This window comes from Tachysurus vachellii, chromosome 26, assembly GCF_030014155.1.
Source record: "Tachysurus vachellii isolate PV-2020 chromosome 26, HZAU_Pvac_v1, whole genome shotgun sequence".
Classification (NCBI taxonomy): Eukaryota; Metazoa; Chordata; class Actinopteri; order Siluriformes; family Bagridae; genus Tachysurus; species Tachysurus vachellii.
Genome location: NC_083485.1, coordinates 10406956 through 10423193, shown reverse-complemented (window position 1 = coordinate 10423193; position 16238 = coordinate 10406956). Strand labels below are relative to the sequence as shown.

At 39.6% G+C, this 16238-nt stretch overlaps 1 protein-coding gene across 6 annotated transcripts in view; it reads left to right on the top strand.

Moving 5' to 3' along the window:
• Window positions 1–15541, top strand: part of cita (citron rho-interacting serine/threonine kinase a) — a 70650-nt gene extending 55109 nt beyond the window's left edge. The window contains exons 31-49 of one of the 6 annotated variants that reach the window (XM_060862761.1): window positions 572–739; window positions 1110–1133; window positions 3890–4027; window positions 4396–4576; window positions 4763–4854; window positions 5949–6053; window positions 6353–6522; window positions 7440–7484; window positions 8972–9052; window positions 9231–9366; window positions 9606–9745; window positions 10276–10368; window positions 10614–10722; window positions 10839–10967; window positions 11137–11217; window positions 11319–11397; window positions 11542–11721; window positions 13440–13764; window positions 14444–15541. In XM_060862761.1, coding sequence (XP_060718744.1) covers window positions 572–739; window positions 1110–1133; window positions 3890–4027; window positions 4396–4576; window positions 4763–4854; window positions 5949–6053; window positions 6353–6522; window positions 7440–7484; window positions 8972–9052; window positions 9231–9366; window positions 9606–9745; window positions 10276–10368; window positions 10614–10722; window positions 10839–10967; window positions 11137–11217; window positions 11319–11397; window positions 11542–11721; window positions 13440–13764; window positions 14444–14467 — 2300 coding nt within the window. In that variant the 3' untranslated portion in view covers window positions 14468–15541. Of the gene's footprint in view, window positions 1–571; window positions 740–1109; window positions 1134–3889; window positions 4028–4395; window positions 4577–4762; window positions 4855–5948; window positions 6054–6352; window positions 6523–7439; window positions 7485–8971; window positions 9053–9230; window positions 9367–9605; window positions 9746–10275; window positions 10369–10613; window positions 10723–10838; window positions 10968–11136; window positions 11218–11318; window positions 11398–11541; window positions 11722–13436; window positions 13765–14443 lie in introns of all 6 variants that reach the window. The other 5 variants (XM_060862760.1, XM_060862762.1, XM_060862763.1 and 2 more) reach the window with 5 other exon arrangements.
• Window positions 15542–16238: the final 697 nt, after the last annotated feature.

Sequence of the window (16238 nt, the reverse complement as noted above, 5' to 3'; positions counted from 1 at the left end):
GCTGTTACACTTAAATTTGATTTTCTAAGTGACTAAATCAGCAGAAAAAGAAAATATCCACTTTCTAATTTCAGATTTTTTTTCCCACTCTTTGCATTTTTCAACGTCGCTGATATTTAGTTTAATACTCAATTTCTTAGGCAATATGGGATCCATGTAAACATCTGCCATTTTAAACACTTGTTTTCTTCCCACACACCTGTAGTGGTTTAGGACCTACTCTTTTTCCAGTTACAAGGATGGATGTGTGATATTGCTTTTAGGACACTTTTTTTAATATTAAAAAATTAAATTTATACTTATTTATTTATTCAGATTTTTTTTTGACTGAAACTAGATAACATTTTAAAAAGAGATGATAAAGGTGACATTTTGAAGAGTAATCTGAGATAAATTAATTCCGACAGCCTTAGACACAATAGGCAGCATGCCAAACGTCTTGGAATATATTTTTTTACGGAATGGTATCTTTTATCATTTGTGTCTGCTGGATTCGCCTGCAAATTTATTTTCATTCCGCTGCCTCTCCGTTTGTTAAGAAATTGAATGATCGTGTTTGGACTCTTTCCAGCGGCTCACTTCAAGGCCCAGGAGCATGTGGCCCCCTCCACACCGGCCTCGGCCCGTCACCAGCTCCTTATGTCGGCCATCGTTAAGTCTCCTGAACGGCAGCCAAATCCCAGCAGTCTGCTGAACCCAGCCAGCTCAACCCGACGCAAGGAGACCTCCACCCCTGAGGGTGAGCCACAGCGCATGATCTGGGACAGGAAGTTTTAATTAAGAGACCTTCCTTCCTTAATTATTCTGTGTATTGCTTTTTGGATGCGAAATTTCTGATTTTGTCAGCAAGATTAGATTCTGTTAGTCCGTAGCTCAAGCTGAATTTATTTCAGTATTATGATTGAACTTAGCTTATTAGATAAAAAGGATTTTTTTCATGATGGAGGTTCAAAGCTCTCAACACTCGTCTTTGTCTCTTTGCCTTCTTCCCTCTCTGGCTTTGTGGGGAACATAGTTCGTCTTTTCACCTGCTGTCTTCCCTTCTTTTTGTGTGTCCTTTTGATGCCTGAGACCTTTTTGTCTTCTCTTATCCCTTCTGCTCTTTTCAGAGAAGAGGAGGGTTACATTCGAAAGTAAGTCTCTCGCTCGCATTACCTCCTCTCTCCCGCTGTTTCTCCCGTCTCCCCCCTCTCTCTGAAGGCTGTTCCTTGTCAACTCATCTATCTACTCGATGAGACACAGTTTGCGGGGTGGATTTATGAAGCTATGCACTTCCTCTAGTATAATGTTGTAGCTCACTCTCTGTCTAGCAATGTTACTCTTATATAGTATATAAACAGCTTATATTTTAGTCTTGGGTATGTATATGATGCTATATTGACTATATATTCCTTTTCTTTTAGAAGTTGTGTCAACACAAAAATTATAAATGAATGTAAATATTGTCTGATATTACATTGATATTTATAGCAATTTGTAGATTTTCATTCGCCTTCAGGCTAACGGCTTGTTGCTGTTTGACCAGTGACGTAAACAGGAATGAAGGACAAAAGAACACCACTGTTTAATCAAAACAGTCCAATTTTTTTAAATGTAGCTCTTCAGTCAACCAACCTTGCCATAGTAGTAACATCAATAGGTCGGCAATAGGTGTGAGAAATAAAGCAGAACATACAAATACAATTTATCCTGTTAAATCTAAATATCTACTACAGCTAACTGACTAAGTAGCGTTAAAACAAAGGAAAATCTTGAGGACTGCGGTGATTAAATGTGGACAAATGTGATGAAAACGTTGCTGACCTTTAATAGACATTTTTATGACACTACATAACACATCATACTAAAATTCTGTGAGATATATACGAATCAATAATAATATTAGCATTAACTTTGTAGAACTTCACAAAGAGGTGAAAGAGTTTGCGGTTGTCTGTGCATAGTGGAGTAAGCCTCTCTTTTAAGTCTTTTCCTCTCTGGCCCAAGCATTGCACCATCCTTTGAGTCTCTCACCAAGTGCACCTCTTCATGCTTATTCTCTCAGTTTCTCTCCGCATCGAAGCTCTCGATTGTCTTTGATCTAATAATCGAGAATGGACTCTGTCATTTCCATGAAGCATGCAGTGCCCTGCCACTGGCTTCAGAACGAGATCGTACTTCCCTTTATAGCTTGTTTTTAACGTCGTGTTTAGGACTTCAATCCTTCCTGATCTCCCTTCCTCCTCTTTTTGCTATTTTTTTTCTTTTCTTTCACTCACTAACATTCTTTTTCTTCTTCTTCTTCTTTTTTTTTTGTTCCTGAGTGCACGGATCTCTGCATGTGAATAGCGTGGTAGAAAACCAACCCACTTTTTTCCTCTCCCTATTTCCTATGTAAGCACTGGTTTTATGCATACTCACCGTCCACTTTATTAAGAACTGCACATTCATGCAGTTATCTATTCAGTCAATCACGTGGCACCAATGCAGTGTGTACATGCAGGCAGACGCAGCTGCAGTCACTATTCAACAGCACAAGACCACACCAGGTTCCTATGTGGCCATAGTTTCACGGAGACAAGACAGCTGAAAATTAGAAAAAGGCCAGGCAATGTTTTTCTGATCTTCACCTGTCCAGGTTTATGCTCTGAGTCTTGTTCTTGAATCACAGGAATGGAACCCCATGTGATCTTCTGCTGTTGTAGCTCATCTCGCTTTTAAATGTGGCTCATTTAGAATTAACACAAGACGTACAGTTTACTTTGTTACATGTCTAGTAGTATATGTGTATACCAGTGACGTTTTAGAACAAACATCATATTTAAACTTTTTACACTTGATCAAGACTTAAATAATAATAAATATCCATATATATATATATGGTATGAAGATAATGTATAAGTTAATGTATGTATTTATGGTGTGTGTGTGTGTGTGTGTGTATATATATATATATACCATAAATACATTGACATTAGTGTCATTGTATTTCCCCTAAGGGGAACTAGGCAATTTTTAAAAAACAGCAGCAATTAACTTCATACCAAATGTCCAGAGTTTGTGCTTTATGGATGGCAGCCAATGATCTCTCTATAAGAACAATTTCTCTGAAATAATTATACCATTCTTTTATTGATGGAGGTCCAGGTAAAAAGATTGCAAGATTGCATTATATATTTTTTATTAGATACTTTTTTTGCCCATCATGGTTATTTGAGTTGCCATAGATATCCTGACAGCTAAATCTGATCTGTCCATTCTCCTTCCTTTTTATTTTCTCCACAATATACAGCAGCATGCCAGAAAAGATCATCAGTTTTTGAAATACTCAAACCAGCTTGTCCGGCACTGACGATCATGTCACGGTCAAATCCAGTGAGCTCATCTAGCCTGATATTTGCTGTGAGCACTGCATGCACGGGTTTATACATTGCACTGCTGCTACATGAACGAACACGAGTGTATCTTGCTAGTAAAGTGACTGGTGAATGTATTGTTTGCACTTCTAGAAAGGTAACGTGGGGTAATGGTGGACGTTCAAAACACCTCTTATTGTATAGGGCAAGATTGCATTTGCAGAATATCACTTTTATTCGTAGGGTTAGTATTAGTTAGTAATTGTAAGTCTACATGGTTGCTCTGTGCTTTGAGAATAAATACTTGAATTAAAGCAGGTTGGATTATTAAATGTGCATGGATGTAGCTTATTTGAGTTGAGCATCAGGGTGGCATGGCTCTGTATCCCATGTCACATGATCTAGCTAACAGCAGTCATTCCATCATCAGTCAGACTTTCCCCTCATTTTTGTATTTTCACCCAATACAGCATGGACTCTACTCTAACTCCGACACACAACACACACACACATATATATTCCTTGTCTTACACACACACTGTCTTTCTCTTTAGAATATGGGCGGCGTGTGAAGGAGAGGATGCACCATAACATTCCTCACCGCTTTACAGTAGGACTCAACATGAGAGCTGCCAAATGTGCAGTCTGTCTAGACACCGTGCACTTTGGCAGACAGGCTGCAACCTGCCTGGGTAAACTTTTACATATGTACTTCCTTTATTAAAATATATTTTGAACAGACTGTAATGGTTTGGTGGTTTTTGTTTTGTTTTGTTTTTTTCATTCTGTCAGATAAATGTATAATGTTGCCAATTAATATGAAGATACTTGTTTAGTTTTAGGATTTGATATTATGTCCTTAATGTTGATTGGTCAGAAGGTGTTAAATGGAATAACTATTGCTCCTCTTTATGTTCCTGTCATTGCAAACCCTTTTAAGTGTTATTTCTTACACAGTACATTGTATATGATCTTTACATTTTTTTTCTCTATCTCTTTCTCACTCTCTAAACTTCTATTCATCTCTTTCTCTCTCTCTCTCTCTCTCTCTCGCTCTCAGAATGTCATACCCTGTGCCACCCCAAATGCTCGCCCTGTCTTCCTGCTACATGTGGTCTGCCTCCAGAATATGCCACCCACTTCTCCGAGGCTCTGTGCAGAGACAAGGCCAACTCTCCAGCCCTACAGGTCAAAGAGGCTTCCGGACATGTTCGCCTTGAAGGCTGGATGAAGCAGCCTAGGTAGGAATAGATAAAGCAGTGCCTAATTTCAGGGGTTAAAACAGTGCTTTTTATCTATCTGTGTCATTCATTTGTCAGATAGATATTCTCACTGAAGTTCTATTAAGCTTCAATGACGTGTAGATCCATGATCACACGCTGCTGTAAATTGAATATTTTTTAATATTCACTGTGAACACGCTGCAGGAACGGGAAGCGCGGTCAGCAAGGCTGGGAGAGCAAGTATGTCGTTCTGGACGGAACTAAAGTCTCCATCTATGAGTCAGAACCCAGAGAAGGTATTTAACACTTCACTGTGCATGTGTGCGTGTCTGTGTGTGTGTGTACAGAGTATACATGAATGCTAATGAAATACAGACACTAAAACTGTGAGTATTATCAGGTGTCCTTCAACCCCCTAGTGCCGAGCGTGCGAGAGTGATTTATTTAGCACTGTTTAAGAACAAGATTACAGATTGCTTTGCAGAGTAATTAAAGCATTAGAATGCAGATGACAGAGAGGAAACAAGTAGATATGATGGACTAGAAAAGAGATGATTAAACGCAGTCGAACAAACAGACGAGAAGACAATAAAATTTGAATAAATCATTCGGAATGTTAGACCTCATTTGTCATAGCAGGCTGTGAAACCTTATCTGCACATTAATACATGCAGCAATGGTGCAGTCTTTCTGCCTGCAGCCTGCCAGCAACAACAAAAAAACAAATCTAGGTTTTGAATGATGTGTTTTATTCACTACGCAACATATATTGGACATGTAATAATACATTTCACAAGGAAATCATAATAAATATTGATCTAGTGAAGCTCCAGTGTCAGTGGACCAGTCAGAGGTAAAGTTTTTTCAGGAAGAAAGACATTGTTTTTGCACTTTCTCAGTTTCTGTCGTATTTTTTTTTTCACGAGACCGTGATAGAACAACTGTTTATATCTTCTGTGGTAACAGGAGCTAACTTTCGTGGACATTTCACAAGAATAAATGTAACTACATTACGATTGATTAAAAGGTGTTGTTCTCGAATCACCGTTATAAATTCGTTTAGTATGTAAGAGGAACAAAACCCTTTGGGCATCAATCCAAGCTGATACTAACTCTTTTCATCTAACAGCATGCTCTTTCATTTTTTAGTCCTTACTTAAAAGTCAACCTGATTAGCCTTTGAGCTGATTAGCCATTGTTCCAGCTGTGCTCATTAGGTAAGATTTCCTTTAGTGACCTTTCGTGCGATTGCCATTTTCCTCACTGCATAAGCTGTGAACACGGAGTTTAAAACAAACTGACCGTGACGTTCGATTTAATATACATAATATATCATTCTAGATATCACTTCACATATTGTTGAAGTTGTAGCTGTGTGTGTGTGTTTCAGATTCAGTGAAGCCACAGGAGGAGTTTGAGTTGTGTTTACCTGATGGTGAGGTGACGGTCCATGGAGCTGTTGGAGCCTCTGAGCTCATCAACACTGCAAAGTCAGGTTAGGGTCTGAGCGCATATCTGTTAACAGTGAGACAGATTAAACTCACTCAGTGTCATTTTATACCGGATTGTGTTTTATTTGGCGTGAAAGTACTGCTTGTGGATTTGGTAACCATAGCAACACTGTTAGCAGGGTTCTGCCAAGTGCTCAATATTACCTGAAAGCTAGCATGTAAAGCTAGCACTTTACCCTGGTGCAGAAGAGCAGGTCTATAACCAGACTAGACTTTGACTGTGACAACATAGAGCAATAACGCATTCACTCGGTCACAAAATGAATGAAAAACTTGTGTCCAGATATACCATACGTGCTGAAGCTCGAGTCTCATCCACACACAACATGTTGGCCTGGTCAGTCACTCTACTTCATGGCTCCCAGTTTCCCTGATAAACAGCGCTGGGTGGCTGTTCTGGAATCAGTGGTCGCTGGCAGCAGGAGCTCCCGTGAAAAATCTGAGTCTGATGTGGTGCGTAGACTTCTTTTCATTCTATAGACTTCTATTCTTTTCATGGTGCCATTACATGTCTGTAAGTATGTAAAAAGTCTAATTGAATGCCTGTGTATCGCACTATATTAAAACTCTGTGTAATGTCATTTTTTTTAACTTGCATAATTACATTGCACAGTTTTTCTATATTATCATAATGAATCATAACATTTATGCACATAAAATTTATTGCTCTAATGGTTTTGTAACATAAATGTAAGGATTTTTATTGTAGCAATGCAATATTACTGTTTGTTGTTTTTTTTTTGGGTTTGTTTTTTTTTCTTCCTGATTGATCGATATAATTATTATGATGGGCTCCTATTGGAGCAGCAAAGTTATTTGACCTGCATCAACTACATTTTTCTTCAAGGCCCATCATTTTGTAATTGTCAGAAGCTTTAAAGATTGTACAGATGACTAAACACGACGTGCTGTCATAAAACGTTCAAGCACAAAAGGCAAATGCTTGTAAAATGTTTAATGCAGACAAGTCTGCAGTTTTCATAACACCCTTAAGTTCACTTGAAAACCAGTAGTTATTTTAGAAAGTGTGTATTTATTTATTTATTTATTTATTTTCTTCAGCGGAGGAGGGAGATAAACGCCATGACCACAGATCTGGATGGATTAAAACCACACATTAACCACCTCTTTTTCATTATTCCCGTGAATAAGCAGTCATGCCTAATTAATTGTTCACCAGTGACCTAATGTACAGAATTAACATCACATCGTTTCCAGTCACACTACTAACAGTATATGATTCATTCCTGTTACATACTCTAATTCAGCCATTGAATTTTGTGTTTCTAATCCCATCTGATCTAATCTCTAATCCCATCCGATTTAAACGTGTGATCTGTGACGTGTGTGTTGTATGATCACCATTGTAGGCAGGTGTAGCTAAACGACAGAAGACTCTCTCTCCACTAGTACAGGTAATCCCATTTCAGGCCTCCAGTTTATTTGAGTTTGCCTGCTGCTTGGATTGTCTGCTACTCATTTTTTGCCCCACAGTCTCCCACAAACACTCGCACCCTCTAATAAAAGCCGGGGTGTCACTCGGTTTTTATGCAGGTCATGATTTTCACTGTCTTTAAATAAACAAAGACAGTGTTATTCTGTAGGTTTCATACATACAGTGTATGTTGTAGCAGTCTGCTAAAACCTGACTTCTGGAAAACACCCCAAAATGGTGATAAAATCCAAACTTGATATGATATGGAAGTTATTTTATTTAGGTTGGTTCTTATTTTGCTTTAGTATCTGCCCGCAAACATCACGTATAAGGATCCAGCAACAGACAGAGTTATAAAAACTGTTAGTCTGCCTAGTTAAGTGTGTTTGATCAAGTTTGATGGCTATTTCAATGCCGTGGCCAAACCGATATAAGTCTAATCTGTTGTGTCTGTAATAACATACCAGCTGTCAAAATGTCACCATCAGATAATCATCAAAACAAAAAAACATGCTTCCACGTTATGATCTAACGAGAAGACAGTAATAAGAACACAGCTGACAGACTACGAGCACTTTTTCCCCCCCAGATCACTGGAGTAAAGACTTAATGATGAGGTTTGGGTTTAAATGCCAGAAGTGACTTTTACCTCAGGTGATGAGACAGAGGCTTATATATGGATGATCTGCTGATCATGAAATGAGATGTGATACTCGATGCAGACTCTAAACCTATAATTCATGAAAATATCCCAGCTGTTTTTGGTAAGCAGACTTTAAAATGCTGTAACCTGTATGAAACCGTTTTCACGGCCTCTCTGAGTCTTTTTTTGGGTCGTTGTTGCTCTAACCACCCCGCTGTGTTCAAAATGTCATTCTCCGACTATTTAGCTGAGCTGTTGCCTGTTGTGCGTCAGTTTGCCAATTTTAGCTTTGTGTCATAAGGGCGACGTGAATCGTATTCTTTTATGAAATGTCACGGCTTCTTTATAAAGAAACGACATCCGCTTCTGCTACAAGCGAACTTACTCAGCATCCCAGTATTCGCCGTCTGTAGTTATTATTTTAAACTTATACTAACGCTGGTTAGTGTGTCAATTATTTCACTATTTTTCGACCCACAGTGTTTGAGTTTGACACCTGTGAGGAGAAAAAAAACGTGTGTGTATTAGTTTGCAGCTCTGCATGTTTCTTGTTTGTGTCTATTTGTTAGGTCTGTGCGCATGTGTGCAAGTATTTTGGTTGCACCTTCCTCCCATGATTGCTGCCATCTTTCCCCTCTCTATGGGTCACGGGGGACAGATCTGCTTATTGCTTTTAGCCCTGCTGGCTTATAAGCAAAAACCCCTGTGGTGTCATGCTGGTACTTGATGTGTGTGTGTAAAGCTGCGTGCGTCTTCCTGTTCTTATAGTTTCCAATGAAGAATAGCAGTTTTTATCTTGATCTCCATTTTTGATTCACTTTCAGAAACTGTTGGGGAATTCCTTGTTGAAGCTGGAGGGTGATGACCGCTTGGATATCAACTGTACTTTGCCACTGACCGATCAGGTATTTGATTAATCTTCCCCCAGCTGTTCAGATTGGACCAATCCATAAATATTGGCACCTGCGAACCTTCTTCAACAAAATACATGCATGCCTGACCTTTGCTTAACTCTATAAACGATGCCGTGTAGTTGGTTAATGCACTGTGTAAATGTCAGACCTGGCGATCTTCTGTTTTCAGATCGTAATGGTGGGTTCAGAAGAGGGACTGTATGCCCTGAATGTGATAAAGAACTCTCTGACTCACATCCCGGGCCTGACTTCCGTCTTCCAAATCCAGATTCTCAAAGAGCTCGACAAATTGCTCATGATCACAGGTCAGTCCACACAAATATAATCACTAAACCATTCTTGTACCATAATGCTGTTATATTCTCCGTTTTGATTGGCAGAAGGTGTTGATTTGTGCTACTGATTGGCAGAACTGCTGTTAAAGAAAACAAATCACAGGATAATATAATGTACACTTAATTAATACACACATGGGGATTTTATTGGTAAGAAAATGCTTATTTAAAACTCACCACAATTTTATGTCTTTGTGTGTATTGTGCAGGAGAGGAGCGAGCTCTGTGCCTGGTGGAGATTAAAAGAGTCAAGCAGTCTCTGTCTCAGTCTCACCTGCCTGCTCAGCCTGAACTCTGTCCGTATATCTTTGAGGCAGTCAAGGGATGTCATCTCTTTGCCTCTGGCAAGGTGTGGACTCAGGCTTGAATTATATATATCTCACATATCAAGGAATATCGATCAAGGAATACTTACATCTGTGACATATGGGTGATGATCACAAAGCTTCTCACCTTTCCCTTTGTTATGAATCGGATGTTTTATTTCATTGAAACTCCCTCATGGTAGAAGTCTAAAGGCAGATGTTAGGATTTTACAGAGAAACATGAAGAAATTATTTCCACTGGTAGTCACTCCTTCTTTGTACGAGCCTAATGACTTTATAAGGGCACAGAAAAAAAAACACATTTTTTAATTTGCAATTAGAGATGAAGAAGAGGTCGTTTTAGCGAACTGAACATAATTTTAGTGTTAGTGCAGGTATTGTGGTAGTGTTCTGTAGGTGTCCGTCGGAACGAATAATAATGCTGCAAACGTTGCTGAGGTTTCTCTGAAATCGCATGCTGCAGCTAAACGAGCTCTTGGGTGTTGCAAGGGTTGTCATTGTTCCACTGAGTATTTTATGCGTGTGTGTGTGTGTGTGTGTGTGTGTGGTGCAGATTGAGAATGGGATGTGTATCTGTGCTGCAATGCCCAATAAGATCACTATCCTGCGCTACAATGAAAGCCTCAGCAAGTTCTGCATCAGGAAGGTGAGTCTGCAGTTTCAGCACTATTCACATGCTACTACAACACATCACTTCATCATCACTTCCTCTGCAGCAAGTTATTATTCTCTGACACTTCTATGTATCTCTCTTTATCTGTCTGTCTGTCTGTTCAACATCTTACTTTCTCTGTTTGACTTATTTCTGTCTCTCTTTGTGTCCTTCTCTGTCTCTTGCTGTCTATTTTACTATCTTTCTGTCTGTCCTTCATCCCTCTCTCCCTCTCTCAGGAGATTGAGACCTCCGAGCCCTGCAGCTGCATCCACTTCACAGGTTACAGCATCATCATCGGCACAAACAAGTTCTACGAGATCGAGATGAAGCAGTATGTGCTGGAGGGTACGACTCACACACTCACTCGCACATCCAGATTCTCACCTGGCTCCTGGTTTAATGGAGTGTGTAATGCAGGTTCGATCAAGGTGTGTGTCTGCGTTTGAATTTTTTTCATGCAGAGTTCCTGGATAAGAACGACGTGACGCTGGCCTCGGCCGTGTTCGCAGCCTCCTCGCACAGCTTCCCCATTTCCATCATTCAGGTGTCCTGCGCGCCACAGAAGGACGAGTACCTGCTCTGCTTCCACGGTACACAGAGGTCTTATTGAGAGTGTGTGTGTGGGCTTGTGTTCTGCCCTCTGTGAGAATCACATGTTACTGTGTCTTATAAATCATGAATTTTAATGAAGTTAATAATGAACTTCCCTAAACAGTGACATGTGATGTGTAACGTTCTCTGCGTCATTCACATTGGCAGAGTTTGGAGTTTTTGTGGATGCGTATGGCCGCAGGAGTCGCAGCGAGGATATCAAATGGAGTAGACTTCCCCTGTCCTTCGGTAAGTCTGAGCGTCAGGGTGTATCCTTATTCCTATCAGTAGTTTTCCAATTACAGCAGTGGACATCAGCGGTACGATGTTAATATTCTGCCACATTGCAGCCTACAGAGAGCCGTACTTGTTCGTCACTTACTTCAACTCTCTCGATGTGATTGAGGTTCAGAGCCACTCTGCACTGGGGTAGGACTACAGATTATAGTCTTATATTCTGCACATTATATAATAGTAATTATGCCTTAATGTACTTATTATAACTTTATAGTGCTAAAATTACAAACTGTTTGTGTTTGTGTGAATGTGTTTCAATGGGGGGAATAAAAACAGGCCTCATGCCTACGCTCACCTGGACATCCCTAGCCCACGGTACCTTGGTCCTGCCATCTCATCCGGCGCTGTGTACCTGGCCTCTTCTTACCAGAACAAGCTGAGGGTCATTTGCTGCAAGGGCAACCTGGTGCAAGAGAGCTCCGCCTCTGAGCCTCAGAGAAACGGCTCCACCCGCAGGTCAGCTGCTGTCAGAGCATGCACACACACACACACACACTTCCGGGGAACTTGACTAGCGCTACCAGCTTGTAGTTGTAGCATATTAGTGAAGCCTGTAGATAAATGGACTAGGGTTGACCATGAGTACCTTTTAATTCTAGGTAACTCCAGGTTAGTTTCAGGACTGGTCACAACAGGGGCTTGGTAATGGTGTCATTCTGTCACCATGGCAACCGCATGAGCAAGTGCTTTGCACGACCGCCATAAAAACAATCCTCTTTCCACAAATCACAGCTCTGCAAAGATGATGCAAACAGCCACCTTAAGGTTAGATGTAAAACTTTGGACCTCAGAGTTTGTAGGTTAATTGCTGCAAGCATAAATATCATTCCATTTCCATTCCAGCTACAAAGTGGAATGAAACTACTTGGAATAAAAGATTGAAAGCAGACAATTTTCTCAGTCGTATTGGTGAAGATTTTTACTCGCACGCAGACTGTTTATTAAAAAGATTATCGGGTCTAAGAGATTAAACGGTTTGTGCTTCTGCGTCTCTTGTTGATGTGTTAATGGTGATGGAGGTTTGGGGTGTGTGATGTGTCATGTGACCTACGTGTGAGACTCACAGTTCATCCTGTTCTTTACAGGAGGAAGAGCGCTTTTTTTATTTGCTCCAAAGCGTAAGGAAGCTGTTACTCTTTTCTATGTATTTTTATGTCAATGTGAAAATATGATGTAATATGAATAAAGAAGAATAAAGATGCTGTTGGTGAAAATGCTGTTTAATTAACCTTCATTCATCTGAAGTCGTATGACAGCACTACAGCTCTGAAGATGGTTTGACCATCAGTGAAGGGGTAAGCGATTATCAGGTTTTTACCCCATTTATCTCGTTTTGATCAATACACAGGTGGATTATGGGAAGTCGGGAAACACGTTCTAGTGGTTGTTTGTGGTGAGAATATGATCTCCGTCACTAGCACACTTCTCTGCTTGTATGTGTCGTCGGTTAAGTCGGTATGCATTAGAGTCTATTAAAACAGACCACAGACATGTAACCTGTGATGTGTCACAGTTAAAGACGGCAAATCTTTAACTTTCTGCCCAAAATAGCTTCAGATTCCTGTTGCTGGCTGACCGGACTGGACCCTGACGTGTTGTTCTTATGTTGTAGCCTGTCCGCATGAAGGTTTGACATGGTCTACATACTGAGATGTACATTTCTGTTCCTCTCCTCTGACCTCTCTCATCAACAAGGCGTTTTCACTCTTAGAACTACTGCACACTGGATGTTTTTTAATTTATTTTAATCCCTTCTATCATTCTAGGCACCGAAAACCAGATCAGATCAGACATTTCCAGCCCATCAGGCACTGGTGTCAATCTAGTCAAAGTCACTAAGATCACATTTTAGAGTTTTTTTCCCTATTAATTTAAAACCTCAGCTCTTGTATATGTATGATCCCTTGCATTGTGTTGCTTTAACATGACTGGTGTGTGTATATATAGAGAGAGATGTACAGAATTTGGTTTGGCTGATGGTTTATTTTCACAGGCTCCTGTGATATTTATAGTCACACAGATTTTGAGTCTTGTGGATTCCTGAATGAGAGAAACCTGGTTTGCAGGGTTTTTTTATCACTCAATTTAAAAAACACTCTGTGAACTGCTGAAGCCCTTTTATGAGTTTGACTGAGAATATTAACCACACGTTTACATCTTTATTGCCCCAGCAGCCCGAACAAACGCGGCCCACCCTCCTACAACGAGCACATCTCCAAGCGCCTGGCTTCGGGCCCCGGATCTCAGGACAGCATGCAGCAGGTGGCCACACCGCGCCGGTACCGTGAAGCTCGGACCGAGTTTCGCAGGGACGCGTCTCCCTCCGCACCACTGGAAAGGGAGAAGTCACCGGGCCGTCTTGTTGACAGGGGCATGGATACCCGGATGGAGCGTTCACCTGCCCGAGTGATGGAGCTGAGAAGGGAAAGATCACCTGGTCGTGCATTTGAGAGACTGCACACAGGCTCGTCCCGCACACCAATCAACGGCGTCAACAAGGTACCACCAACCAGACCTGATGCACAACATACTAAACAAAATCATATTTAATATAAGATCCTTTTGTTTTTGTTATATTCACTGAAATATTAGACGGCTAACGGCAGACTTTTGTAGTTTTTGACTTTATAAAATGAATCACGGAAATGTTTGTTCTTTGCAGTGGAACATTAATGAATAATTATTAATAAATAATTGGGATGTCGGGTCAAAGCGTATGCATATGTACCACGTGTGAGCTTGTCCTCCATTTGTTTTGTTTTTCTGGATAATGAAATCCAGTGAATCACCGAATCCCAGTGACCCCCTACAAGGTGAAAGGAAAAAAAGCCTGAAAATAAAAATACACTATATCAGATAAATACTCTATATGCAAAATCGCCTAAACTAGATCCAAAAGACATTTATTGTAAATAGTATATATAATTGTTTTTTTTTATATATATATATATATATATTTATATAAATAAATATTTTTATTTTTAAATTATATTTATTTAAATAAATATATATATATTTATTTATATATTTTTTATATATATATTTATATATATTTATTTATTATTATTTTTTTAAGGTTTTTTTTTTTTTTTTGTGCACTTTCGCCATCAGTGTTTCCATGCTGATGTGTGTGTGTGTGTGTGTGTGTGTGTGTGTGTGTGTGTGTGTGTGTGTGCAGGTGTGGGATCAGTCATCGGTCTAAGTGAGGCTGAAAGAGGAACACAGCCCATCGTTTTATCACATCGTACCAAAAAGAAGATTGTCGTAAGTCATGTGACACAGGCAACTTGCCCCGTGGGAGAAAACCGAGGCGGCGTGTGAAACCCCTTCACAGTAACGCTGACACAGCACAATCTCTCACTGTACACGCCTTACCTAAGATTAATATTACTGACACCCAACTGGATAGCAGTGTGTAGTGATACTAACATTTCTAAACGTCCTTGGAGGGGTTGCTTGGTCACATGAGTATTTTTTCCTACCCTGATGTGGAATATAGAAATAAATCCATGTCGATTGTCAGAAATATACAAATGGAGGAATATGACACACATGACCCCTTTACTGTTCTGCTCAATCTGTTGTTTCTTTTTTCTGTCCCTTTTGTTTTTTCCTGAGCCTGAAAGCACCACAGCACTAAGATGGTTGCCGTGATGCTTTTTGGATATCAGGCTCTGCACACGCTTTAATGTCTGTCTGTCTGTCTGTCTGTCTGTCTGTCTTTGTCTCCCCTCTCCCCACACTACACAGTCTCTGTTGAAGGACCAGGAACTTTGTAACACTTCAGGAGGTCATGTGACACTTGTAAATAAGCAGTTAATTTTTTTTTTAAAGGGAATACTAAGGCTGGTTAAGCCATGTCTATTTTTGTTAAGAAAAAACAAAAAAGTGAGAAGCTCATTTGTAAACAATTCCTCTTGAATGTCCAAACCACGTGGACCGTGTATGACGTCCATGCATATGCTTCAAAGTGGAACGTTTAGCTTGGGTCCGTTTTACTGGTGTACGTGATTATCTCATTGAAGCAAATTCACACATCGAGGCTCCATCGGTTTTTTTTTTTTTCCTACCATTTTGCTGCCTGATCAGCTCCATTTAAAGATGTAAGATATGTATCTATAGCGTTTAACTGTTGTTTCTCAGAGCACTAGAAGACAATTATAAAGCATTGTGACAATGTCTGGTTTTTTTTATGGCACAGAACTTAAAAAAACTTAACGAGTGAAGGCGGTCTGTTAAAGCCGCACGTTTATATATATATATATATATATATATATATATATATATATATATATATATATATATATAAAATATAAAAATATATATACACACACACACACAAAGTATTTATACATGTGTATATGTATACACACATACCTATACATACTTTTGTGTGTGTATATATATGTGTATGTATATATATATATATATATATATATGTGTATGTATATATATATATATATATATATATATATAGTAAGGTCCTGGTTTATTACTTGAACCAGCATGATCTTTGACCCTCAGGATATGAATGAATGAATGAATAATATGAGAAATATGAGCAGAGAATTATTTCTTTCAGATCGAACGCTATACTGACGGATCAGCTATCCATAGTGACTTCTCAGTATACCGTTCCAGCAGTGCAGCACCGAGTCACCAGGATAGCCATTCGTACCGTGCCGTGTCACTCTGTAGCATGTAAACTGTGAGGAACAAAACCAGAACCCACTTGTTCCGTTACGGCCTCGTTTCCTTTCCTTGTTACTTGATGCACTTCCTCCATCGTGCTCGTAACGCTGATGTCCAACAACTGCTGACAAGTAGCTGTCCTTGTAGTTATTACTATTTCTTTTCTTTTTTTTTTTTTTTTTTAAATGTCAAAAGCATTAACTATACTACTAACTATTAAAAGAAACTATCTTTCTTTGGGGTGTCTTGTCTTTCATTTCTGTTCTGAACAGTCTGAATGT